Source organism: Epinephelus lanceolatus, chromosome 23 (genome assembly GCF_041903045.1).
Source record: "Epinephelus lanceolatus isolate andai-2023 chromosome 23, ASM4190304v1, whole genome shotgun sequence".
NCBI classification, from domain to species: Eukaryota; Metazoa; Chordata; class Actinopteri; order Perciformes; family Serranidae; genus Epinephelus; species Epinephelus lanceolatus.
In genome coordinates, this window is record NC_135756.1 from 1,589,817 (window position 1) to 1,616,862 (window position 27,046).

General features: G+C 44.1%; 2 protein-coding genes across 3 annotated transcripts; both read left to right on the forward strand.

Moving 5' to 3' along the window:
- The first annotated feature begins 287 nt into the window (after positions 1-287).
- LOC144461800 (uncharacterized) lies at positions 288-1,514 on the forward strand. The gene has a single exon (XM_078165400.1). It carries the CDS (start codon positions 376-378, stop codon positions 1,411-1,413), a length of 1,038 nt encoding a protein of 345 aa, XP_078021526.1. The 5' UTR covers positions 288-375; the 3' UTR covers positions 1,414-1,514.
- A 2,368-nt stretch (positions 1,515-3,882) lies between these two features.
- Positions 3,883-24,831, forward strand: upf2 (UPF2 regulator of nonsense mediated mRNA decay). Of its 2 annotated transcripts, none has more exons than XM_033614889.2 (21): positions 3,883-3,948; positions 6,561-6,929; positions 7,997-8,776; positions 8,863-9,023; positions 9,129-9,320; positions 9,403-9,552; positions 9,780-9,883; positions 10,082-10,167; positions 10,871-10,979; positions 11,111-11,224; positions 11,309-11,425; positions 11,716-12,105; positions 12,656-12,931; positions 13,487-13,670; positions 15,489-15,643; positions 16,307-16,411; positions 16,547-16,645; positions 17,862-18,035; positions 20,236-20,377; positions 21,892-22,012; positions 24,382-24,831. In XM_033614889.2, the coding sequence occupies exons 1-21, from the start codon at positions 3,917-3,919 to the stop codon at positions 24,389-24,391; spliced, it is 3,870 nt and encodes a 1,289-aa protein (XP_033470780.2). In that variant the 5' UTR covers positions 3,883-3,916; the 3' UTR covers positions 24,392-24,831. The 2 variants fall into 2 exon arrangements, with proteins under 2 accessions (XP_033470780.2, XP_033470781.2); XM_033614890.2 differs by having other exon boundaries at positions 24,385-24,831.
- Positions 24,832-27,046: the final 2,215 nt, after the last annotated feature.

Genomic DNA, 27,046 nt, shown 5'->3' on the forward strand with positions numbered 1-27,046 from the left:
ATGTGTAGCTACACTGAGCTGGTAAAAGGGACTGGGTCGTTAATGTGGGACGAGGCTTTTAATTGAAGTTTTACAGCATATTACATTTGCACATGGAGGATGGTGTGACACGTCAGAGCTGCAGACACTGTTAAGACCAACAAACTATAAAACTAGTTGTAGTTGTTTGATCCTGTCACTGTTTTTCCAGCAGCAGCAGAGTCCCTGAAATCAGGTATTTCAAGACAAGTCAAAACATGACCTTTTCCTCACCATAGACAGGTGGTTTTTGTGCCTTAACATCATATTAACCACAGCGTTGTTGAAAAGGAAAGTTTCAGTGTGTGTCACTACATAATAACATACAAATGTATCTGTGGTCTGCAGAAATGTACGATGCCAACATTTATTCTGGTGGTTGGGCCGCCTCCAGAGAGTCAGCAGATAAATCTGAGGGGTCGTCTGATGATTAATGAGATAGAAGACGAAGAAGAAGAAGACAACAACGAAGAGGACGAAGAAGACAACGAAGAAGAAGAAGAAGATGAAAAAGAAGACGACGACGAAGAAGAAGATGAAGAAGACGACGACGAAGAAGATGAAGAAGAAGACGAAGAAGAAGATGAAAAAGAAGACGACGAAGAAGATGAAGACGAAGTAGAAGACGAAGAAGACAAAGACGATGAAGAAGACGACGACGAAGACAACGAAGAAGAAAAAGAAGACGAAGAAGAAGACGAAGAAGACGACAACGAAGAAGAAGAAAAAGATGAAAAAGAAGACAAAGATGACGAAGAAGACAAAGACGATGAAGAAGAAGACGAAGAAGACGATGACGAAGAAGAAGATGAAAAAGAAGACGATGAAGAAGAGGACGAAGAAGAAGAAGACAACAAAGAAGAAGAAAAAGATGAAGTAGAAGACGAAGACGAAGAAGACAAAGACGATGAAGAAGAAGACGACGACGAAGAAGAAGATGAAAAAGAAGACGAAGAAGACGATGAAGAAGAAGACAACGAAGAAGAAAAAGATGAAGAAGAAGGCGAAGTAGAAGACGAAGAAGACGAAGACAAAGACGATGAAGAAGACGACAACGAAGAAGACAACGAAGGAGATGAAGAAGACGAAGAAGAAGAAGAAGAAGAAGAAGACAATGTAGAAGAAGAAAAAGATGAAAAAGAAGACGAAGAAGAAGATGAAGACGATGAAGTAGAAGACGAAAACGACGAAGAAGACAAAGACGATGAAGAAGAAGACGACGACGAAGAAAAAGATGAAAAAGAAGACGAGGAAGACGACGACGAAGAAGAAGATGAAAAAGAAGACGAAGAAGAAGACGATGAAGAAGACAAAGACAATGAAGAAGAAGACAAAGAAGAAGGTGACGAAGAAGGCAAAGTTTTCAGTTTTTGGATTCCTCTTTGTCCGTTTTAAAATGTTGGAACATTTATGGAAGTACTGTTTAAAACCTTAAACAGTTCATTGCAATTCAAAATCTTGTGTTTTCCTGTCACACATCATCTGCAAATAACGAGTAACAGTCGCATCATGTAAATGTAGAGGAGGAAAAAGTACAGTTTTTCTCTCTGAGATGTATGGTGGAGCGAAAGTATAGAAAACAGAGAACGGAAACACTCAAGTACAAGTAACTAAGTTTAAAGTGAGTAATCGTATCTGTGAAGGAATCTTGTGTTCCAGCCTTCAGCCTCGCTCAGTGAAGGAAGTGGGCGACAGTTATAATTAAGGCAACAGTCAGGTCAGCAGGAGGTCAGGCTGCTTGACCTTTGTTATGAACACACTCCATCTTTGTCTCCCAGTCGTGGCAGAGGGAGCACAGCTGACCAGATAAGGTGCCTAGCTGGCTGTGTTGCCATAGCGCCCAAGGTTAAGAGGAGGGGACACGGCCCTGTGTCTCAGGCTCAACAGACCAGAGTCTCTGTATAGATATGTGGGTTTTGTTAGAGACAGTGGAGGTGATTCAGAGCCAGGTGAGCAGGCTGGTTGGTTAAAGTCAGTGACCAATAGAAACGTCACACAGCCAGAGATCAGGACAGAATTTGGGAACGTGGAGTGACTCACAAGGGAACACTGTTTGGGTTAAAGACAAGGACACATGGGCGAGGACACCCTCAGAGTCTGTGGACACTGTGTTACACTCTGTGTGTTCAAATGTGATTCGCCTCAAACGAGCCTGCGTTAAATACTGTGTGAGATCCATCATAGTCTTCCTCAGCTGTTAAATCATCAGCTCTGATTTCTTTGACAGTACTGAGTTGGGGCCCGTCCCAATACCCCCCTTAGCCCTACGCCTACATTTGCTCGTTCCCGCGAGGGGTAGTGGTGTCCCAATTCCTTTTTGCGTGTAGGGGTAGGGGGCGTAAAACTAGCCCTTCGGAGCGAGGGATTTCAGATGCTGACTTGCCAGCAAGGGGTAATCGTTGCCATGGCTACCACCGAGCAAGAGACGGGAAAAAAAGTTCATACATGTACGTATAATTTCGCAAATAAACACGGAACTTTTGTAAAAATGTTTTTGAATAACTGTGTATTTGTGTATAGAACGGTATAACATTTTTTTATCGCTATTCACGATGTCTAGATTGGAGTTGACAGAACTTGCCAGCTAGCTAACGTTACCGTCCTCAGGTTGCTTGTTAGCTAGCTAGCTAGCTAGCTAGCTTGCACTATCTGGCGTCTGTCATCTGTCCTGTTCTGCAAAATTGTCGGACTTTTCACATTATGATAACACGCCAGCTAGTATAACTATGCTGCCTCGTAATGTTAGCTGGTTAGCTAGCTAGCAGAAGTCCCCTGTTGTCTGTCGTTCATCAAACGAAGCATGATGAATGCGGCAAACGCGATCGGTAGAACTCAATCGGAGACTCCATTGTAGATGCTGGGTGGAAATGTAGATGACTCGCAGCTTCCTGTTTAAAATAGTTACGTATGCGTGAACGTAACCGATGCGGTGACGTAGTGAGTGGTGTCCCAATTCCTAGGGAAAGATTTCTACCCCTACCCCTCGTTGCATCATTTTGAGGGCCAAGGGGTAGTGGACAAGGGGGGGTATTGGGATTGGGCCTAACTCCTCAGCCCTGCAGACGTGATGTTCAGGCTCGCCTCGAGTTAAAGTGTAACAGTAACGAGCCAATAAACCTGCCGTAGGTACAGAAGTCAAACAGAATGAGAACATGGTTTCATTTATTATAAACACACCAACCGAACAGAGTTTAACTGAACAGCTCCTCTGTGCAGCTCTCAGTGCCGCCCTGTGTGTGTGTGTGTGTGTGTGTGTGTGTGTGTGTCAGTGTGTGTTTCATTAACACTGTGTCAATAAAGCTACAACAGCAACCCTTGTTCTCACTCACACACACACACACACACACTCAGTGTGGCAGCAACTTTCAGATGAATGAAGGATTTGGAAAAAGAGAGTGTTTAAAATATTTGTCGTGTCCTGAGGAGGAGAGTCTGAGAGCTGCTGTAACACGACCTCACTGAGACTGTTCTGTTTCTCTGGAGCTCCACTTTAGTTTAAACCCTTTAAATTCTAATTTAATTACATTTCAGCTTCAGTTTGGTTTGTAACAGCCGTTCAGTTAAAGTTACATCCCACGATTTTGTTATAAAAGCCCAAAGAACAACTGCTGCTGCTACTGGTGCATGTTGTCAGTGGCAGAGAAGAATTCACATCTTTCCTTATGTAAAAACATCATTATTACATAAAATAATTGTCCTACAAGTAAAGGTTCTGTATTGAAAATGTTTCTAAACCAAAGGTATGAGTGCTTTTGGCGTAAGAAAAAAGTTTCTACGTCGAAAAATGGTGGCTTCTTCTCACACCCAGAAATGAATGAATGAATGTATTTTCAGTCAGGCAGAATCAGTGGCGCCAACATGAGGGGTCCTTCCGCCGTTCACACAGAAACCGACGGTAATGACCGATGTTTGTTATGCTACAACTAGCAGGTAAACACTTTCATGTTTCAGTGATATTTACACGGAAGTTAGAGCAGCTAAATGTGTATTTATGGTGAACATGATTTGAAGATGTCGCTGTGAGGAGTTAACACACACTAACTGTCAGTTTAACGCTGTCAAAACGTTTGTTTACATCCGTTTCTGTGCGTGCAGTCAGGTGGCTAACGGCGCTAGCTGTGCTAATGCTAACTCTGATTCCGTTATTAATTTATGTTCACATTGAAAACGTGACAGCGTTTCAATATGGCCACGAAGCGGACTGTCTTCTTAACAGCCAACAATAAACTGATTTGTCGTCCGTTGTATTGATTTAAAAGAGAGCTAACGTGCTAACCAAGCTAACACAGCTAGGCTAGGTGGCTAACGGAGGCTGTCTGCAGCGGCGCTGCTGTGTGGGTGTGTATGAGCGGCTGGAGGATCACACTGTGGGTGACTTGTTTGAATGCTACTTTTAACGAGTCTCTGTCTTAAATATTTAAATGTACATACTGCATGTGTACACTGTATTATCCGCAGCGGTGGAAGAAGTATTCAGATCCTACTCTGCAGTAAAACTACTGTCACCGCACTGTGGAAATACTCCTCTACAAGTAAAAGTCCTGCAGTCAAAACTTTACTGAATAAAAGCTGGTGTCAACAACATGCACCTAAAGTAGTTAAAGTTAAAGTCGGTATGTTGCAGTTAAATGTTTTTCTGTTCTGTGTGATGTGATTGATGAATATTCCTGCTGCTGTACATGTGTCATTTTCTGCTGTACATATCTACTGTTGGGCAGCTTCATCCTCAGCAATGCATCATATTCTGTGAGATCATCATGTGTCTGCAGGTCCTTTAAAAGTCTTAAGATGTCTTCACTGTAATTTAAATATATAAATATGAGGCCTTAAGAGTAAAAAAAAAGTCTTAAAGTTGAACTTGCGACGTCCTTATTGCCACAGAGATGTTATCTAATTTCATTTTTCCATCCTTATATTTTTTTGTCGTCAAAATGAGTCCAGCTCTTCTGTGTGAAAGTTCCCAATCTTTACACCTGTCACTGAATCTAATGCTGTCTTTTTACTTTATACCTGCACTCACCTGTTGGTAAGATGTAGACTGATCTAACTCACTCTATCAACCATATTCCTACTTAAAACTAGAGTTGTATCGATACCAGTATCGGAAATGCCTCCGATACTGCCTAAAATGAGGTATCGGGTATCGGCGAGTACAGCCTATGACCAATCTGATACCACGTAATGCCTCACATCATTACGCATACACACGCTACAGGCAAACGAAACGGAGCAGAGTTTAAAAAGCATTCTGCTGTAGCCTTTAAAATGTCTTTTTTACCAAATTGTGTGGCTGCACTTTAACCTGTGTCTTGATCTGTGTCAACACTGGATAATAATAATAATAATAATAATAATAATAATAATAATAATAAAGTTTTATGGCATTCATTCTACTATTATGTATTTATTTCTTAATATTTTACATAGAGTTTTAGGAGTTGAGACATACAACAGTTCATATCTTATCCATTTTTATTTTACGCGCTGGTAACGGATTGGTATTCGGTATCAGCAGATGCCTAAGGTTCAGGGATCGGAATCGGTATCAGGAAGGAAAAAGTGGTAGCGGTACATCTCTACTTAAAACCCGCCTCTGCACAGGACCACATACGTATGTATATGCGTATGTGTTTTACATGTATCTCATCAGGGAGGTACATGGTTTTCAGTGGACAGGAAGAAACTACAGCTGTCAGACAAATGTAGTGTGGTAAAAAGTACGAGATTTACCTTTGAGATGGAGGAGAAGGAGAAGTATATCATATGTTAATGTACTTAGTTACATTCTCCCACTCCAGGGAGTCATCAAGAAATTTAAACTAAATAATAATAACAGTTATTTATATTAGAACTTCAAAACTGGAGATCACAAAGTGCTGGACAAGGAAAAACACAAAGAAAAATACACATAGAAAATTATATATAAATACAAAGTGAGAATATTAGACTATAAAATTTTACTTCATGTCACACACACAAATCGTTCCAGGTTTGTGCCTCTCGTTTGCCTCTCACATTTTTAGTCACATCCTTCCTTTTTCTCTCTGAAAAACAAATACCCGCTGATCTGAAAATATACAGGAAGTCGTTTAACATCATTTCACTGTGAAGATATTTTCAGATTAAAAAAGATTTAAAAAATTTTAAAAATTCATCTGCTGCACTAAAAAGATTTTTAAACCATCTCTGAATTAGTTTCATTAACGTAGCTGTGCTTGATTTTAACAGATGTCTTATAAAATATTGTAACATCAGTAATATTTGTGAGTAAATTTGGAAAGAAAACAGTATTGAAAGAAACATCGGTGTTCACCAATAAAACTGATATTAAAGTTTAAAAATTGTGTTGATGTTGTTAAACAAGGGGACTAACATGAGGCATCTCTGTCCACCATCTTTATCTGAATTAGGATAATTAGGAAGAGGGTTAATTATGTTTTCTGTTGTTCAACAGATGAAATATTTATTCATACAGATGATTCGAAGAGTCTTTAAAGAATCTGGACTCATAAATAACTTTTGTTCTCATCGTCTCCCCTCAGTATGCCTGCTGAACGCAAGCGCTCAGTAAACATGGACGAGAAAGACGTTTGCAGCTTCAGCAACAAAGACAAAGAGAAGGACAGAGACGGTGACAGACGACCAGCATCCGCCCGGGACAAAGCAAAGGACGAGGCCAAGATGAGCGGGAAAAAAGACGGCGGCAAGGAGGAGAAGAGGAAGCGTCTGGAGGAGGAGAAGAAGAAGAAGGAGGAAAAGGAGCGGAGAAAGAAAGAGGAGGAGAAACAGAAAGCGGAGGAGGAGCAGAAGAAGAAAGAGGAGGAGGAGAAGAGACAGCAGGAGGAGCAGGAGAGGAAGCTACAGGAGGAGGAGTCCAAGAGACAACGTGAGGAGGAGGCAGCTCTCCTCAAGTAAGTCAAGTTAGCTGATAATATTGATGACGCTGTGGATTTAGGTGCAACACAACAATGCACCATATTTTTGTTTAAATAAATAATAATATAACAATATAATCTTGTTTCCATATTTGAAGCCTTTTCACACTGTGTTAACGCCTTGTCTTGAAAACGTAGTCATTTGAGTATCCGAGGTCGTTTCAGTGCGTTTACAGGTCAGAATACAGGAGCGCTCCAATTTTAGCTGCAGCTGCTTTGACCACGGAGACTTGAGTGACGGTTAGCGTGACACAGAAACATCAGACGCTGCTCAGGAGGATTTGATCTGGCTTGGCTGACCGTGAAAAAGACTGCGGTCAAACCCGCAGTCACTGGCATCTCTGTGGTCAAACCAGCTGCTGCTAAAGTTGGAGACAAACACGGGCAGAGCAGAACAAAGTCTCTGAGGGAAGAGCAGATGCAACAATGACGTTTACAATGGCAGGGAAAGATCTGGGACCAGTTGCACAAAACAAGCAAAGTTTTCTCCTGAAGTATGACACTTAAGGCTTAATTTCTCCTTAGCTAGGGGACCTGCACAGTTGCACAGAATCCCTTAAAAGATTTCCTTAGTTTAGAAAAAAACATTTATTGCAATGAAAGAGATTTCACAGTAAGAAAAGTTTCCATGGAGATTGTTTGCTTGGACTCACGCTGGTGACGCCTGTTATCGTCTCACAAAGTTGTCTCATAGTTCAATAGTGAAAAATGTCATAAGAAAAGAAGACATCCAAATGTCACGGTATTTATCTCTGTCCAACTGATCCTGTTTTTATTGATAAATTCTTCCCTTCTGTTTTGTGCTGCGTGGAAATCCTACAGCCCAAAATATTTTCTGTACCTGAAAATTACCGTTCATTATTGAACAGCATGTTGATATCAGGATGTACGCCTTGTCAGAAAAGGCCTGAAAAGGAAGTGATGTATTTACTGTTGCATTACGTTTCCTGCAACCATTCAGAAAGCCAAACCCAGAGTAGTTATTGTCTCTTTTACCGTGGTCTTCATCATGTATCTTTCTCCATTTCCTCTCACGTCTGCAGGGAAAAGGAGGAGGGGCATCAGCTGCACCAGGAGGCCTGGGAGCGCCATCAGTGCAGGAAGGACCTCCGCAGTAAGAACCAGAACGCCCAGGAGGGTCGACCCGAGGAGGCCTTCTTCAGCCGACTGGACTCCAGCCTTAAAAAGAACACCGCCTTCGTGAAGAAGCTGCGCACGCTCACCGAACAGCAGCGAGACTCGCTCTCCAATGACTTCGCCTCGCTGAACCTCAGCAAGTACATCGGCGAGGCCGTGAGCTCCGTGGTGGAGGCCAAGCTGAAGATCTCTGACGTGGGCGGCGCCGTCCACCTGTGCTCCCTCTTCCACCAGCGCTACGCCGAGTTCGCTCCGTTACTCCTCCAGGCGTGGAAGAAGCACTTTGAAGCAAGGAAGGAGGACAAGGCGCCCAACGTGAGCAAGCTGCGTACAGACCTGCGCTTCATAGCCGAGCTCACCATCGTCGGCCTGTTCACGGACAAAGAGGGGCTCTCGCTCATTTATGAGCAGCTGAAGAACATTATCGGGACAGACAGGGAGACGCACACACACGTGTCGGTGGTGATCAGCTTCTGTAAGCACTGTGGGGACGACATTGCCGGTCTGCTGCCCCGAAAGGTGAAACTGGCAGCTGAGAAGTTCGGCCTGAGCTTCCCTCCGAGCGAGATCATCAGCACGGAGAAACAGCAGCCCTTCCAGAACCTTCTGAGGGAGTACTTCACCTCTCTCACCAAACACCTGAAGAAGGACCACCGTGAGCTGCAGAACACAGAGAGGCAGAACAGGTGACGTTAACGCTTTCAGCTCCATGGTCACTTTTTGTTCTTCACCGCGATGAGACCTCCTGACATCTTCTCTTCTTCCTCTCCAGGCGTATCCTACATTCCAAAGGGGAGCTGAGTGAGGACAGACACAAGCAGTATGAAGAGTTTGCCACTTCCTACCAGAAGCTGCTGGCCAACACTCAGTCTCTGGCCGATCTGCTGGATGAGAACATGCCAGAGCTTCCTCAGGACAAGACAGTGCAGGAGGGTGCGTCTCCTCTCTTTATGAGAATCATAGATACATTGAAAGTGGTCTTTAAAGTATGACATTTGTTTTTATGTATGTAACGTCGTCTTGTTTCTGCTCTCTCAGAGCACGGCCCCGGCATTGACATCTTCACTCCTGGTAAGCCCGGAGAGTACGACCTGGAAGGAGGGATCTGGGAGGACGAAGACGCTCGAAACTTCTATGAGAACTTGGTGGACCTGAAGGCGTTTGTCCCCGCCATCCTCTTCAAAGACAACGAGAAGAGTGGCCAGGGCAAAGACAAGGAGGATGGCAAAGGTATATGTGATAGAAAGGACACAGACAGATGAGGAAAGAGTTTCACTCAGAGGTTTGTTCTGACTGTTGCTGTTTGGTTCAGACGGCAGAGAGGGGAAGGACTTGGCCAGCACCACAGAGGAGCTGGAGCTGGAGCTGGAGGCTCTGGACATCACAGACGAACCTCTGGAACTGGAGGGACCAGACGAGGCAGAGAACGAAGAACTGGCCAAGAAGCTGCTGGATGAGCAAGGTAAACACTGTGACGGTGAATTTAACGTGGTAACAATGAAACATAGTACAGTAATTGCAGTTAGATGTTTTTTCCAAATCATTGAACCTGAATTCAAACAGAATCTGTAAAAATGAATTTATGTGTCGCAGCGCTGTGAAGTCTACCTCAGCCGAGAACGGAGAAATGACTGAATCTTTCCTGAGTCATCAGAACAGCCCTGACTTTATGACCCTTTATTCTCATAGAACAAGAGGATGAAGAGGCGAACACAGGGTCCCATCTGAAGCTGATCGTGGACGCCTTCATCCAGCAGCTGCCCAACTGTGTCAACAGAGACCTCATAGACAAGGTGAGGAGACACAAACAAGATGTCTGATATTTAACACAATGTCCATGTTGTTGGGACGAGTAAATGCCTACTTCGTGTTTAGATGACTTTATATAAACCAAATGATACTCTTGAAGTAACAGATGAGTGTCGACAGGTTGCTGACAGGTTAAGAATTTATTATGTAAAGATGTCTGAGCTCTGTGTCGACTCCCACAGGCCGCCATGGACTTCTGCATGAACATGAACACCAAGTCTAACAGGAGGAAGCTGGTCCGAGCGCTCTTCACTGTCCCCAGGCAGAGGTAAAGCTGCACACACCTTATACCGTACATCTGATGGATCGTGTGTGGAGATTATAACTTTGATTAAACTTTTAACAGCTCCAGTCATTTATAAAGCTGCTGTAATAAACTGCGGATCAATGAGTGTGTGAAAGGTGTTTGTACAGAGAGTTACGACATGACGCTGCAGAGTTCTGCTCAGCTCTGATGAACGCTTTTGCCTCGTTCAGTGTATTGTTATAATAAATGTATCGTACACATCCTGCTCAGGACCAAACAGCTGCTTTAATAACTTACTTTTTACTATAACTATAAATTATACATCTAAAAACAGTTGCCAAATAAATGTAGAAAATGTATTTTTAGAGTTGGAAAAAACTTCAGCTCAGATCAGAAAAAAGCCCCACGCCACTTCTGTTTTATTTTATTTTGTGGTGCTCCGGTGAGTTTGTGTCAGAAGGACGGTGTGTGAAATAAACTACAGTGTGTGTTCATGGTGATGAAGGAACATGTCGGCCAGTCACACAGTGTCTCACTGATGATATCAGACTGTAAACACACATGACACCTTTTAGGAGACACATTCACTGGGTTGAGTTTTATTGACAATAAGAAAACAACAGACTGTTGCTGGCCTCATAGTCTACCTTTAAAGACCACCAGGGGGTGCTAACGTCATAGTTTATAGTCTGAAGATGAGCACTGACTCTTCCTCCTCCTGCAGGTTGGATCTTCTGCCCTTCTACTCTCGCCTGGTGGCGACACTTCATCCCTGCATGTCAGACGTGGCTGAAGATCTCTGCTCCATGCTGAAGGGAGACTTCAGGTTTCATGTACGTCTTGTTGAATCACATACAGAGTTTCAACAAAAACTCAAGCTGGAAGTTTTTCTATGATAATATTCTGAGTTATGAAGTTGATTTCATTTTAATAATTTAGTTGTGTGAATGTTTGTGTGCTGTAGATTCGGAAGAAGGACCAGATCAACATCGAGACCAAAAACAAAACGGTCAGATTTATTGGGGAACTGGCCAAGTTCAAGATGTTCTCAAAAACCGACACGCTTCAGTGTCTCAAGGTGGGTGAAATAATTCTGTCCGTTATCTCTGAGCTGATCAATGTGAGGAAGATAGTTATATTAAATGTGTTTGTGTCCCAACAGATGCTGCTGTCTGATTTCACCCATCACCATATCGAGATGGCGTGCACGCTGCTGGAGACCTGCGGCCGCTTCCTCTTCAGATCCCCCGACTCTCACCTGCGGACCAGCGTCCTGCTGGTCAGTTCACTGTTTTCACAAAATATTCGCTATGTTTTGTTCGTCCAGTTTTTAAAGGTTTCAGTTAGTTTTCAGGTCTGTCACCAGCTCAAATAAAACAAACTCAAGTGTTTGCCAAATGGTGGAACAGCGTCTGAAGGCGTCTCTTTACACCTTTCCTACATTGGAATTGGGGTGCTTGTGTCCAACAGTTTCTGCAGCTTCCTGAAAATCTGTTATTAATCGTTATATTGTCCACAGTATCGGTCATTCTGAGACTTTAGCCTGATGTTTTCTCATCTGCGTTCCAGGAGCAAATGATGCGTAAAAAGCAGGCGCAGCATTTGGACGCCCGCTACGTGACGATGGTGGAGAACGCCTACTACTACTGCAACCCGCCGCCCATGGAGAAGACAGTGAAGAAGAAGAGGCCCCCGCTGCAGGAGTACATCCGCAAGCTGCTCTACAAGGACCTGTCCAAGGTCACCACGGAGAAGGTGCTGAGGCAGATGCGTAAGCTGCCCTGGCAGGACCCCGAGGTGAAGAGCTACCTCATCTGCTGCATGGTCAACATCTGGAACGTCAAGTACAACAGCATCCACTGTGTGGCCAACCTGCTGGCCGGCCTGGTGGCCTACCAGGAGGACGTGGGCATCCACGTGGTGGACGGAGTGCTGGAGGACATCCGGCTGGGGATGGAGGTAATAGTTGTGTTATTTACTGACTAAAGATAAACAGATGTGACAGGTTTATTTCTCCACTGCTGATAGAATGGTGATGTAACACACGATGACAGACAGACAAAGCCAGGTGTTAATCTTCATTGACAGTTTTGACGGGTTAAGTGATGAGAAAGTCCGTGTTGTTACAGTGATCAGTGTGAAGAACACTGTTACGTGTTGCAGGACATGTGAGAATGTCGTCTGGCTTCATCCTCAGTTTGAAGTCATGTTGTTTTACACAACACTTAAGACTGTTTCACGTGTTTGAATCCACAGCTCAGGTCCTGACAACATGTTCAAAACATTTGTCTCAAATCTGCCCCGCAACTGATCCCAGAACCAGCGCCGGTTCAACCAGCTCTGCCGATGTTTTTACATCTGAAACAGAGACATTTAAAGTAAAAATAAAAGCGACAGAGCCTTCGTATTTCTGATTCAGATTTGAATGCAGGAGTATTTTAAATGTTGTCTGGCTACTTTTACTTCAACATAGTATCTGAATACGACCTCCTTCGCTGTCCATCCTCAGGTCAACCAGCCCAAGTTCAACCAGCGGCGGATCAGCAGCGCCAAGTTCCTGGGCGAGCTCTACAACTACCGCATGGTGGAGTCGGCCGTCATCTTCCGCACCCTCTTCTCCTTCATCTCCTTCGGGATCAATCAGGACGGCAGCCCCAGCGTGCTGGACCCTCCGGAGCACCTGTTCCGCATCCGCCTGGTGTGCACGCTGCTCGACACCTGCGGCCAGTACTTTGACCGAGGCTCCAGCAAGAGGAAGCTGGACTGTTTCCTCATCTACTTCCAGGTGCGCACCTCCAGTCCCTGTCTTTATTCCTCTGTGTCCTCTCACATGATTTCATCCAGATCTTTTTTAAAGGATAGTGATAGTCTGTTGCTGTCTCTGCGTCCAAAAAAATCACTTCCTCGTTCATTCTCCAGGGCTCAAAAATAAGGATTGACCGATTCCCCAGGGCCAGTGAATCAATTAAACACATCGCTTTTTTGTGGAGCAGATGGTGGAAGTAGTTTAGGAGTGAGCCATCTCACTTCCTTCTCATCTCTGTAGAGAGCTTCATACGTTCGGTACAGATCGTTTGTGAGTAAAGGGTGGCGATAAGACAAAGTTTCTGAGCTGAAGTGCACGTGAGAATCAGGTGACAGATTAAATATGACGTTAACTTTAGTCTTTGTCATTATGTGATAGCTTCTAATAAATGAAACAATTCATAAGGGGGTAAGTAGAAACTGGCCTCAGGCAGGTAGATGAATTTGCAACATATACAACCTGGAGGATGAATTACAAGCAGCTCTCTGGTGAAATAAGGGTAAATAAATGAGACGATGTTGTGTGTGTCTGCAGCGTTACATCTGGTGGAAGAAGAGCATCGATGTTTGGACCAAAGACCACCCGTTCCCCATCGACATCGACTACATGATCAGCGACACCCTGGAGCTGCTGCGGCCCAAGATGAGGCTCAGCTGCTCCCTGGAGGAGGCCACCAAACAGGTCGCTGACCTGGAGAGGGAGGTGCTCGTCAAACTAGGTAGGAGCATGTCTGAAGGTGTTTGTAATCGAGACGTATGTCCGTATCCGGCATGTGAGAGTGTTAAAGTAGCAGCCGGTGTCGCTGGTCGAGCCGCTCTCTGTCATCCCGGCTGAGCAGCATTCCTGCCGCGTCACTCCTCGCTGTGCTTCATCTGTCAGACAGGTTCCAGTTCATAGAAACACACACACATACCTGACACATGCACTCATCGAAGGGCTCAGTCAGTGCAGAGGCTTCAGGAATGATAATTAAATAAGGAAATAAAATGAATGCCGAGTTAAATTAAGGCGGCTCACCCAAATAGTTTTGTCCTCATCACCAAAAATAACATGCATCGTTTGACAGGAATGTTAACTTCAGCTGCTCACTGATAATCATTTATCTCTGTGAACTCTGTTGGACTGTCGGTCCCACAAAACAAGCAATTTGCAGACGCCATCTTGGGCTCTGGAAAATGTTTCATTGTTCTGTGACATTTTATTGATGCAATGATGAATTAAGAAAATAACAGTCAGGTGAATTGATTGTGAAAATAACTGTTAGTCGCAGCCCTGGTCATTTAGCAGTACAAACACCAGCTTCTGTCATGTCTCCAGATGTTTCTCCAGAGATGATGAAAGTATGAAGTGCAGCTGTCACCAAAATTAAAGCACTCGAAATGTGAGCTTTGACAGAGGCGGGAAAATGTAGAACTTTATACTTTAACCTACTAAGGTTTCATTAAGGTTCATTATAACTCACTCAGTCTGTTTTCATGACGACAGAGGAAATGGATTTATTTTTTCAGACTTTTAAAATACACGTAAACATGTTAGTCTGACTTAAACTGGACTTTTAAAACACACGTAAACATGTTAGTCTGACTTAAACTGGACTTTTAAAACACACGTAAACATGTTAGTCTGACTTAAACTGGACTTTTAAAAGACACGTAAACATGTTAGTCTGACTAAAACCGGACTTTTAAAATACACGTAAACCGGACTTTTAAAATACACGTAAACATGTTAGTGCGACTTAAACCGGACTTTTAAAATACACGTAAACATGTTAGTGCGACTTAAACCGGACTTTTAAAACACACGTAAACATGTTAGTGCGACTTAAACCCGACTTTTAAAAGACACGTAAACATGTTAGTCCGACTTAAACCGGACTTTCAAAACAGACGTTAACATGTTAGTGCGACTTATGCCTCATGACGTCCCAACAGAAAGTCTAGCATGTTTGATTTTCTTTTGTCCTTCACGACTTCTCCCGTCACCGCCGTCACGTTGACCAGTAGGAACACAGAGCGATCTGCTGCCTCTGTATTTTTATATATATACTTTGTATCCGCTCCTGTTTGCCTGTATTTCATGTCATTACATAACTAAATGCACTTAGACTGTATGTGAGAGTGATTGATGAGGCTGACGGAGGCCCCTTGAGCTCACAGTGGAGTCATTGTTGAAGCTTTCATACTTTATCCAGGATCAGACATTCCTCCGTCACACAGGACCTGATCTGCAGCTCCGCCCACCTCACTTCACTTCTTCTTCACTTGTCATCACAATTACACTAATGGGCTCTTTAATTGGTCACTTGTCATCATCCAGGTGGGACACACTAATGAAACACTAATGAAACAATGATTCCCTCCTGAATATTTTCTCTATTTATAACTGAAGCTTTTGTTTGAGTGAAGCTGCTCTGCAGGTCGGGTCGGCTCTGAGGTATTTATGATGTCATCTGTCATCGCCACCTGTTTCTGTGTCACTTTAATATTCTGTGTGTTAGAGATTCATTTCTGTCGTACTGTGTGTGTTGGCGAAGGTCTGGCCATGGAGAAGGACGGTCGGTCCAGTGCCATGAGCGAAGGGGAAGTGCTCGACGAGGAAGACGACGACGGGGATGATGACGAGGAGGGCGGCGCTGAGACCGAGGAGCAGTCGGGCAACGAGAGTGAAATGAATGAACAGGAAGAGGATGTGAGTCCTTTTGTTATGATGATGACCTCATTGGCCAAAACTTCATCCTGGTTGTTGCTCAGCTGGTTTTTGAGTCTTTGTTAAAATCCCAGTTCAGACCAAAGATTCACGACGAGATCAAACTGTTTTAGAGTGATGCAGAGAAAAGTGTCAGCGGTCTGAGCTTCACCGACCTGTCCAAGTGCACGCCCAGGTGTTTGTATGTTTGCACCCCTCGGATGTTGAGGTGCCGAGAGGGGGGAGGACTCAGACCTGGTGTCGCCACTTGTGTGTTGCTGAGGGTGACGCACCTGCAAGTAAACAGTTACCTGAAGTTAGCTTTGGTTGACAAAGTTGACTCTGCTCCCAACACCTCAGTCCAGGATCTGAACCAAGCTCTGGGTTTTTTTTAAAAACTTTTTTTTAACCTTTTCAGCACAAATGTTGCCGCACGTGAAGATTTTTACCTGCTGGTGTTTGTTTCGTGCAGCGTGATCTGTATTCATGCTTCATTAATCAGACAGAAGTCTTCCTCATATCACAGGTGGAGAACTTATACTGGCTTCCGTCAGAAGCTTGAATGAAACAAGTTGGTTTTATCATATCCTGCATCATCAGTCATGTATTGGTCACTCTTATGGGCTGAATCCAGTCAGTTAATGAGCTGTTACTGTTTTTCCACAGGAAGGGTCAGAGAACGAAGAAGAGGAGAGAGAGGAAGAGGAGGAGGAGAACACCGACTACCTGACTGACTCCAACAAAGAAAACGAGACCGACGAGGAGAACAATGTGAGATCAATAAGAAGAGCTGCTGATCAGAAATGTTTAAGAACAAACCCTGGTTTCAGTTTTAATGTAACAACCTGTACATGTGCTGTGTGTGTGTGTGTGTGTGTGTGTGTGTGTGTGTGTGTGTGTGTGTAGGAGGTCACCATCCGCGGCGGAGGACTGAAGCACGTGGCGTGTGCTGAGGACGAGGACTTCATTCAGGCTCTGGATAAGATGATGCTGGAGAACCTGCAGGTACGACGTCCTGTAAACTCACTGCTGAAGCCACATCTAAGCATTTCTTAATAAAGGGCTGGACAATAATGACGACAGAGGGTCACAGTTAAAGTTAAAATTATGTTGATAACACGCTCATAGCTAATTTTCAAGCACTGTGGCAGAAACTGGACCGTTTGTTAATTTGAGGGCTGTTGAAATGCACCGTTCAGTTATTCAGAGCACCACACTCTGTTAACGTCAGAGCTCTGAACTCTGTCTGAGGATACAGAGCAGCAGAGCACAGGAGTGTAACAACCCAACGATCTGCATCGATATATCGATTCAATGATCCAGTGTCATTGATGGTGAAAACAGTGAAAGTGTTGAAAGTGGAAACATCGATCCATATTGTCATCTTTAGGATACACTTTTATTTTGAAGGTCTGTGTCACCATCAAACAGCAGCAGGCTGACAACGAGCAGCCGAGAGAAAGACGATAAGAATAACGTTAATTACTTGGGAATAAATCAGCTGAGTGAAATTATTATTGATGTCGGAGCAAACACAGGTCAACAGACGAAGAACGTGCCATATGTAAACAATGCTGTTATGAGATAAAACAGGGTGCACTTGCTTAGACGAGCATCTCACTCCGCTAACTTCTCATTAAAGTAACATCAGCTGCTCTGTTTCAGTCTAAAAAAAGGTTAAAGCAGGTTGAAATTCAGCTGTACTGTTCTGTCAGGAGACACAGTGACTTAAACCAACGGTGAATCAGAGAAACTATCAATAAATATAAATTGTGTAACTATGAGGAGAGGACGTCTCCGCTAGCCGCTAGGCTGATTTCTGCAATGTATAGCTGACAGTGACCAGGGGGTGTCGGTAGCTTAGTGGATAGTGCAGGCGCCCCACGTATAGAGGCGATGCCTCGCTGCAGCGGTCGCGAGTTCGACTCCGGTTTGCAACCCTTTGCTGCATGTCGTCCCCCTACCCTCTCTGTCTCCCCATTTCACACTGTCCTGTATATTAAAGGCAAAAAGCCCAAAAAAATAATCTTTAAAAACAACGAGTGACCAGGAAAATAACAAGTGTTTTGTCTGTGAACCTCGACAGTTATTACAAACTCGGACTCTGAACGATTGATTCATGTGTACCCTGTATACCCTGACGCCCTAATAAACAAAACCATGAAAGAAAAGCAAATAGAAGCACCCAGGTCGACTCTGACGGGTGTTTTTTCCTCTGCAGCAGCGCAGCGGTGAGACGGTGAAGGTGCACCAGCTGGACGTGGCCATTCCTCTGCAGCTCAAGAGTCAGCTGAAGAAAGGCGGCTCCAGAGAGCCGTGCATCGGGGAGGCGGAGTCGGACATCTCCGACACCATGCAGTTCGTCATGCTGACACGCAAAGGCAACAAGCAGCAGGTGAGGAGCGCCCAAACACTAACACATACAGAACAACAGTTACAGTTCAAAAGTCCATTATACAAGATGACAGTGAACACATCATGAGAATGTTTTAATTTACCTTTGCCCAGAACTCATTTTTACTGAATAGAGAATGAACGCATCATAATGTAACTCAATCTAACCTCCCTCAGCTGTTAGTTGCAGCCACCAGCTAACAGCTAACATCAACTAGCTGCTAACAGCTAACATCAACTAGCTGCTAACGTTAACCAGCTCTTCTCCTGCTGCTGATGTCATCACAGATTTGTTGTCCACAGTGTAACATTATCAGTAAACAACAGTCTGCGTCCTCTGACGTGTCCGTAGTGAGTTTACTGTGTCCGTTTGTCCCGATGGCGTCCCGAGGAAGATCTCCGTCCCTCCTAACACATTCTGCTGTCCTCAAAGAGGACGAGATGTCGTTAGTCTGTAGTTCTGCTTTTAACCTGAAACAGTTTTGTATGTTTTAATAATCTGAATCTGCAAAAGAAACTAAAGTTATTAAGTGTTTGATGAACCGTGTGTCGACGACTCAACATCTGAGAGCACTGACACACTTTCACTGTCCGCACACACACACACACACACACACACACTCTCCTCAGTCTGACTGAGCCCAGCAATAATATTGACTCTGGTGTGTGTGCATGCGTTTGTGTGTGTGTGTGTGTGTGAGAGAGAGAGAGAGAGAGAGAGAGAGAGCGGTGGAATGTGTGGTTTGAGGCCAGTGACTGGTTCTCGTGCTGCAGCAGGGTGTGTCTAGGACTCTGAGGTTTAATGGAGCGTTCAGTGTGTTTTAGAGGACAGCAGCCAGACACACACACACACACACACACACACACACACACCAGCAGAAAAAAACTACATCTGAAAATATGAAAGTTTGTCGAGGACACAGAAAATCTTTGTAGGTGAGGAGTGTGTGGATGGAAATGACTTCTGTAAACACACACTGCGTCAGTGGTGAATGAAAGCATCCTGTGTGTGTTTGTGTGTGTGTGTGTTTGTGTGTGCATGTGTGTGTGAGATACACTCTGGTCACTCTGGTGGAAAGACGGATGAGAAGATTGATACCTCGCACATTACTGATCGTCTCGTCTGACTCTGAGATTTCAGCGGTGCTTAAAAACACGGTTGACTCATTATTTTATCTGCTATGACATCAAATTAGGGTCATTGTAGGTAATACACCAAATAAAAACATTATAATTTTTTAGATTAAAGTCGTAAATTTACGAGTAAAATTCTCAAATATTCTCTAAAATAAAGTCGCGAATGTATACTGAAAAAAGTCTTCCATGTTCTCTGATATCAGTGTCACAAATTTACACGTGTATTCTCAGAAATTCTGTCACAAGTTAATATGAGAAAATGTGCATTCTCTCTGAGACTAAAGTCACAAATGTGTAAGAAAAAAATAGAATAATTTCTGGAATTAAAGTCACAAATTTACGAGAAAAACGAATCACACCAGAGACGCTGGCAGTAAACTGAAAATCCCACCAAATATTGAGGTGTTGAACGTCCGATCAAAACGTGTCATGGTTAAAATAGTTCCAAAATAAAAGTCCAGGATGTTACTGAGTGGACGTCATTCTCAGGCGCCCTGGCAACGTTGAAATACAAGCTTTACACGAACGGGTTTGTTCAGCTGTTCTGCTGAAGTGTGAATTCAGCTTCATACGTCCTAAAATCTGGAAATAATGAGTCAGTGTGAAGTCACACAGGACACACACACTGGCCTCCTGGGTGAAAGTCCTGTACTTCACTCATTCATCCACTGTGACCTCCTCCCTGCGTTGGTCACTCTTTACACTGTGTCAGTCGACTTTCTGGCAGGAAGCTGGTAAATTTGTGACTTCATAAATCTCAGAAAGTATCAGAGGTTTATTTCCCCCTCCTCTGGCTCAGTATTTTCATTTCCACCTCCTTCACTGGCCCTGATGTGCCATCGTAGTTCTTCAGGAAAGAAATCAACATTATTTTTTCGGAAATACGTCTTTGTCTTTCAGTCAGTAGAGAAACAGGAAACACAGGAACAGAGCGGAGTGAGACAGACTGTGAGGGTCGCATCAGATTGTAATGACTGATTAATCTGCAGATAATGTTCTCAGCTGATCCATGAACCTTTGTGTGTGTGTGTGTGTGTGTGTGTGTCTGTCTGTCTGTCCGACAGTATAAGATCCTGAACGTGCCGCTGTCCTCCCATCTGGCAGCCAACCACTTCAACCAGCAGCAGGCGGAGCAGGAGGAGCGCATGAGGATGAAGAAACTCACCCTGGACATCAACGAGAGGCAGGAGCAGGAGGACTACCAAGGTAACTATGGTTACACACTTTAACTGTCACTGTTCACTGTAATGGGCGACGCTGAATGGGAAGCGTTAAAGGGAGAGTTCACTCAAAAACAATTATTAACTGTACACAGTAGTTGCGTCCCTGAGAAGGTTATGAAAATGAAACCATACCAGTGCAAACAGACACTGAACAAAAGTCAGGAAGTAAAGTTTAGAAAATGTCCAAAACAACTTTCTGAAAATTCCCCTGCAGCATTTTCTGAGCATCACAACTATTTTCACTAAACAATTGATAAACATTTGTTACCCATGAAGCAGTTTGTTGCACAGCAGATTCCTTCACAGGTTGAAGATGTTTGTCCAGTGATAGTTACAGATTTCCATCAGCCCTGGGGACGTGAGGGATAGATAGGACGTTTTTGGGTGAACTATTCCTTCAACAGAAAGTTGACCAACAGGATAATCACCTCAAAGACAATATAAACTGACCTTTATCACGACATCAGGGAGTGTCGTTCTGCGTTGTTTCACTTCTTTTAAGGCTCTTTAAACTCCTGACCCCACTGTTGATGCTGATAAGAAAAAAGCAGCTTTATTTCCTCGTTGTCGCTTCACTGCCGTCACTGAAGCTCAAAACTTTATACTGGGTTTGGTTGGGATTCTGTGGAAGACCAGTTCCACCAGTGCGATGAAAAAAAGGTCTTAACTTTGTCGAAATAATGACTTGGTTGTTTAAAATCGTATCAACATTGTACTGTGATCATATCGTATCGTGGTGCCTCTGGGGATTCCCACCCCACGACTTAGACTGCTGCTGAAGGAAAGAAGGAGAAACCCACCTGTGCTGCGTTCACTGACCTGCACAAAACAGCCCTGTCCTCAGTTAACGCCACATAGATTGTAACTCTGTGTGAGAAACCGTTAGGCTCGGTTAATTCTCACTGACCAGGAGCTGCAGTGATGTCTCTGCAGATGGAGGTGATCGTTAAATCGGATTTGAATTTAAATAATCAGTTAATTTGACTTTGTTTTATTTTAATTTGTTGATGAAAATGTTTTTAACGTGGTCACGGTTCTTGGTTTTACATTTGTCCTCAGTCCTGGTCTGTTTTTTGTCGTGCAGAAAATGTTGTCAGAATATTTTTCATCATAGTTTTACTTGACAGAATTAACACTGTTGTTGAATGCATCATAACGTCTTTTAAATGTTCCTGAATGCATCATAGTATGACCTAATACACATGTTATGTCCCTGAACACATCATTATGCATTTTAAATGTTCCTGAATGCACCATACTGATTTTTTTATTTTTCTGAATGCACCATAGCACTGACATGATGCACCTGAACACACCACAGTTTATCTGAACGTACCATGATACCTCATTGGCATTGCTGAACACACCACATTACCTCTTACACCTTTTGATGCACCTGAACACACCATAATGTTCTGTGTTGGAGGTTTCAGTGCCCGTCACCTCTGACATCTATTCACACATCTAATGTGTGTGTTTTGTGTGTGTGTGTTACAGAGATGATGCAGTCCCTCGCTCAGCGCCCGGCTCCAGCCAACACCAACCGGGAGCGCCGGCCTCGCTACCAGCACCCGAAAGGCGCTCCCAACGCCGACCTCATCTTCAAGACCGGAGGAAGGTGAGGTCACTGAAGTGCCGACACTCAAAGACACTAACGGCAGAATGTGTGTGTGATGTGAGGATTAGGGCTCGTTATCTGACAGCAGTTTGTTCTGACTCTCCACCTCCACACGTGTCTCTTGAAACAGAGAGAAAGTCATGAGAGACAGGAGAAGAAGGGATTTCAGGACAGGCAGGAATAGACAGGACAAGCGTCAGTAAAGGCTCTAATTAAACGTTATCACCAGAGATGAAGCTTCAGGAGGACGAGGGATAAAACCAGAGAAGGTTCTGTCGAGGAGTGCCTGTTCATATTTGCACCTTGAAGAGATTCTGATTTTCAGACTCTAAAGATTATTAAAGAGACTTTTTCTTAAACGTTCTGGAAACATGTTTGAATAAAGGTTACTTGAAGTTTATATTTGAACACCAGCAGCACCGTGTGTCTTTCTTGTTTCTGTAAAGTGGAACGACAGCATGAAGTTTTTAAAATAGAGAAAAATAATAAGTCCTGAAGTCGACAATAAATAAATGTTTGTATCAACAGGCTACTGATCTTCCTCCACTGTTGTCAAAAACACACAGTGAGACACACACGTTCCTTCATCACCATGAACACACGCTTGTTTATTTTACACCTGCTGACACAAACTCACTAGAGCACCACCATTTTTGGGAGGACAGATTAAAAAATGAATTGAAAGAAACAGTCAGTGTGCAGAGGCCTTTAATTCAATTTAATCAAAAGACATGAAGTTAAAGATGAAACATGCTTTTAACATTTTAAGATCAGTGTTTTATTTTTGTTTCGTGCAGTTTTACAGTGAATAAATTAAAGGAGCCCCGTCCAAACGTTTGGACACTCCGAGACATTTGAGCTGTGAGACAGCTTTTGACCTTAAAGGGATAGTGCACCCAAAAATGAAAATTCAGCCATTATCTACTCACCCATATGCTGAGGGAGGCAAAGCGACCAGCGAAAGCACGTGAACACACATGAAGGCGGTGCCCATGTCTCATGGTCTCATGCAAGCGCACACACGTGAGCGCAGTGCCCAGAGAGGCAGTCAGAGCTACAGGCTACAATGAGGCTAAAAACAGAGTTCAAATGAGGTTTTTCCAAACAACTTTTTATGTCGGGGCTTCAGGACACTTGGATCACTACGGACGAGCAGTATGGAGATATTTTGTGGTTTCAATGATGTGTTTTTGGACGTTTGAATCTGGGGCGCCGTCAGCCTCCATTAGGTGGAGTTGTGTTGCTACCTCCTCTCCCCTTGGATCTCTGCAAGTGATGTGAGGACTCTAAAACTTCACCTGAGCCTCCCTCGCCATATGGGTGAGCAGATAATGGCTGAATTTACATTTTTGGGTGCACTATCCCTTTAAGAAATGGCGGTTAACAGGAACTGTGGAGGTCAAGCTGAAAACTTTCTGAGAACTGTTCGTAGGATTGTTAGAGAGGAAGAGTGGTGGTGCACTGTTCTACTGTGCAGACACACCTGGACAGGTATGACCTTCATGGAAGAGTCATCAGAAGAAAACCTGTCCTGTGTCCTCACCACTAAATTCAGACTCACACGTTTGTGAAGGAACATCGAGACACGCCTGATGCTTTTTGGAAACAAGTCCTGTGGACACAAAGGGACACCTGTCCACCTGTTACAGACGGGGGTGGATGGACGACTTCAAGAGGAGCCAGCAGAAGGTTAGGCCACGCCCCTCACAGTCCCCCGACCTAAACATCATTAAACATCTGTGGATAGAGCTCAAAGAGCAGAACATGAAGACGGCCCAAGAAGAAATCCTCCAAACAAGAACTGAAAGACTCTGAGCTGGATACAAGAAGAAGGGGGCGCTGCTGAGCACTGACCATGCAGGGGCCAAACTTTGGCTTCAGACCCTTTTTAGTTTGTGTTATTTTGAAGCTGTAAAAGATTGAAATAAAGAATCTTGATTAAAATACTGAGGAAATGTGTCGTCTTTGACTTCATGTCTTTAGTCTCTCTCTACCTAGATGGATGTGGGAAAAGGATTTGTAACATACGTAATTTTTGGATTAGCCAGAAAGAGTTGGGCTAATTTTAAAAATGATGACACCAAGAGTCCTTCATCTGATACACCATGTGAATAAAAGCATTCAGTTGTGTGAAACACCACCTGACACCACAGTACCTGCTCAGGTACTCTGTCCTCTACCTGCTCAGGTACTCTGTCCTCTACCTGCTCAGGTACTCTGTCCTCTACCTGCTCAGGTACTCTGTACAGCAGACACAGAGTCCTGCAGGTGGATCTACAGAGACAGATGTCCCCTCAGGAGGTGGTGGACAGTGTCCTGGTGTCCCTGTTGTCCATCACGTCTACAGTAATGTCTGCTCTGTCCTCCAGGAGACGCTGATCGGAGTTCTGGGTCCGGGCTGAACGAGCGAGCAAGAGAGCGAATGAACAAGCGTGAGAGAGAGAGACGATCGGAAGGGACAGCGGTCCAAACGGGGGACGAGTCCTGAAGCGGGGACAGACAAAGCCCTGACCTGAACACACACTGCTCCCCCTGCTGAGGGAGGAGAGACACACTGGGGTCAGAGGTCAGGGTCAGACAGACGGCTCTCTTTTCTTTTTGTCTGTTGCCTGGGAGACGACAAAACAAACTGGATCAGAACTACGATGACTCAACACGTGAGCGTCCGACCGGACGGCGAGACGGGACAGAATGAAGGGGCGGGACGAAGGGACGGATGGATCGCTTCCCGCCGTCACCAGTTGGAGGAAACGTGACTCATAATTAGGAGATAGAAACCTGCGAGTGGAAAAACATTAAACCAGACATAGTGAGGGGAACTTCCTGTTGTTTGTTTGTTTGTTTGTTTTGGTACTTTCAAAATAAAAGCGGGAACACTGCAGCGTGGCGTCGAGGCGGCGCTGAGGAGGAGACGAAGGGCGGGACAGACAGTTGACACTGGTTCATAAACTGGTCGCCCAGTGACGTGGAGGTGTTTCGTACATGAATGATGTGACTGAGGAGATGAAGAGTGTCCGATGGTTTCAGACTCGTGCTCTGGAGGTTTGTTTGTGTCACTGACGGTTTCTGGTCGTCACTTCCTGTTTACTGATTCATGACACTCATGTTTTACTGTCCTACACCTCTTCTGATCAGCAGATCACAATTTGGTAACCTTTTTTTAACTGATCTGCAATTTCCAGCGTTAATTCTTCCAGAGAAGAAGAAACATTTTGTACTTGTAGCCGCTCCAGTGTTTTTCTGTTTTATATTATTTCTAAGTGGAATATTTTCGACTTTTGGGCGGTTGGTTGAACCCCCCCGAAAAAACATGAAAACAATGCTCAGCAAAATTTGGATTTTTCACTTTTCTTTTGAGAGTTTATAGACCATATGAATAACTGAGAATATAATCCGATTAATACAAAGTTAAAATGATCATTAGCTGCAGTTGCTGATTTCTGAAGTCAACTGACGGGTAAATTCACAAAGAATGGATCGCGTCTACTGATGTCACCGTGAATGTGCATCACAGGATTCAGATCTAATTTGGAACCAGGTTTTGGTTCCTGACCCCTCGTCATGATGCACATCGGTATCATGTTGCTCACGTTATATGTCAGTAACAGCAGCCCTCCATCCAGCGAAGCGTTAAAGGAACAGTTTAAATATTTGGGGAAACACACTTATTCGTTATCTGGCGGAGACGTAGACGATCAGATTGACACCACTCTCATGTTTGTGCAGTGAACATGCAGCTACATGCAGCAGCTGGTTAGCGTAGCTTAGCTCAAAGACTGGAAGCAAATAGAAACAGTTAGCCTGGCTTCATTTCAGAGACGACGAAATCAAGAATGTCAGTATGCAAAAATAATTAAATTGGAACGACATCATTCTTGAACTGTGTTGTATTAAAGGGATAGTGCACCAAAAATGTAAATTCAGCCATTATCTACTCACCCATATGCCGAGGGAGGCTCAGGTGAAGTTTTAGAGTCCTCACATCACTTGCAGAGATCCAAGGGGAGAGGAGGTAGCAACACAACTCCACCTAATGGAGGCTGACGGCGCCCCAGATTCAAACGTCCAAAAACACATCATTGAAACCACAAAATATCTCCATACTGCTCGTCCGTAGTGATCCAAGTGTCCTGAAGCCCCGACATAAATAGTTGTCCTCCGCAAGTGATGTGAGGACTCTAAAACTTCACCTGAGCCTCCCTCGGCATATGGGTGAGTAGATAATGGCTGAATTTTCATTTTTGGGTGCACTATCCCTTTAAGCACAAAAGTTGTCTCACAGCTCAAATGTCTTGGAGTGTAACGATAAAGACATAACCAATGAGTGCAAAACAACATGATAACTGTTGAGCTTTAGCGGAGCTGATAGACAGATTTGTTATGTTTGGACAGAGCTGTTTGTAGCTGTCTCCAGTCTTTATGTTAAGCTAAGCTAACAGCTGCCAGCTGTAGCTTCATATTTATCGTACAGACGTGAACGTGGTCGATCGTCTCATCGCTCCGTGAAACTGAAACCAGTCAGTGGGACATGAGTGACACATTCAGAAGCGACACAACAACCAGAACACGAGTGTGAACCCAGCCGACACTCGTCCACCCTGAGACCTGAGACCTGATCACTGACGGACACCTGGGTGTACAGACTCCTCATCTCCTCCACCTTCTCTCCTGCTAGATGTTTTGTTTCCTCCTCCAGAGTCAGGAGCATCTGAAGAGTTAGTTTAACAATAACCAGCTTGCTTTGATTTGTGAAGTGTTACCGTGGATAACCGTGTGCCTGAAGGTCTTCCTTTATGACGACTACATTATTTTAGATGGATCAATATTCTCTGTGTTCTGCTGCATGGCTCTTTTCTGCTCCACATCTTTAGTCGTTGTAGTAAAGCGTCCTGCGGTGGCTCCGCCTTAGTTTGTTTGTCTGTTGTTGTTTTCCTGCAGAGTAATAACCATCTGTGTGTGTCGGCTCTGACAGACAGAAGAAGCATCACAATAAAAGTATGAAGATGATCGCTGTGTGCCAGCTCTGTAAATGAG

Coding starts and splice junctions, on each gene's coding strand:
- LOC144461800 (XM_078165400.1), top strand. CDS start 376: ATGCCAACATTTATTCTGGTGGTTGGGCCGCCTCCAGAGAGTCAGCAG.
- upf2 (XM_033614889.2), top strand. CDS start 3,917: ATGACCGATGTTTGTTATGCTACAACTAGCAG. Junction 3,949..6,560: donor TGTTATGCTACAACTAGCAG/GTAAACACTTTC, acceptor GTCTCCCCTCAG/TATGCCTGCTGAACGCAAGC. Junction 9,884..10,081: donor ACAGAGACCTCATAGACAAG/GTGAGGAGACAC, acceptor CGACTCCCACAG/GCCGCCATGGACTTCTGCAT.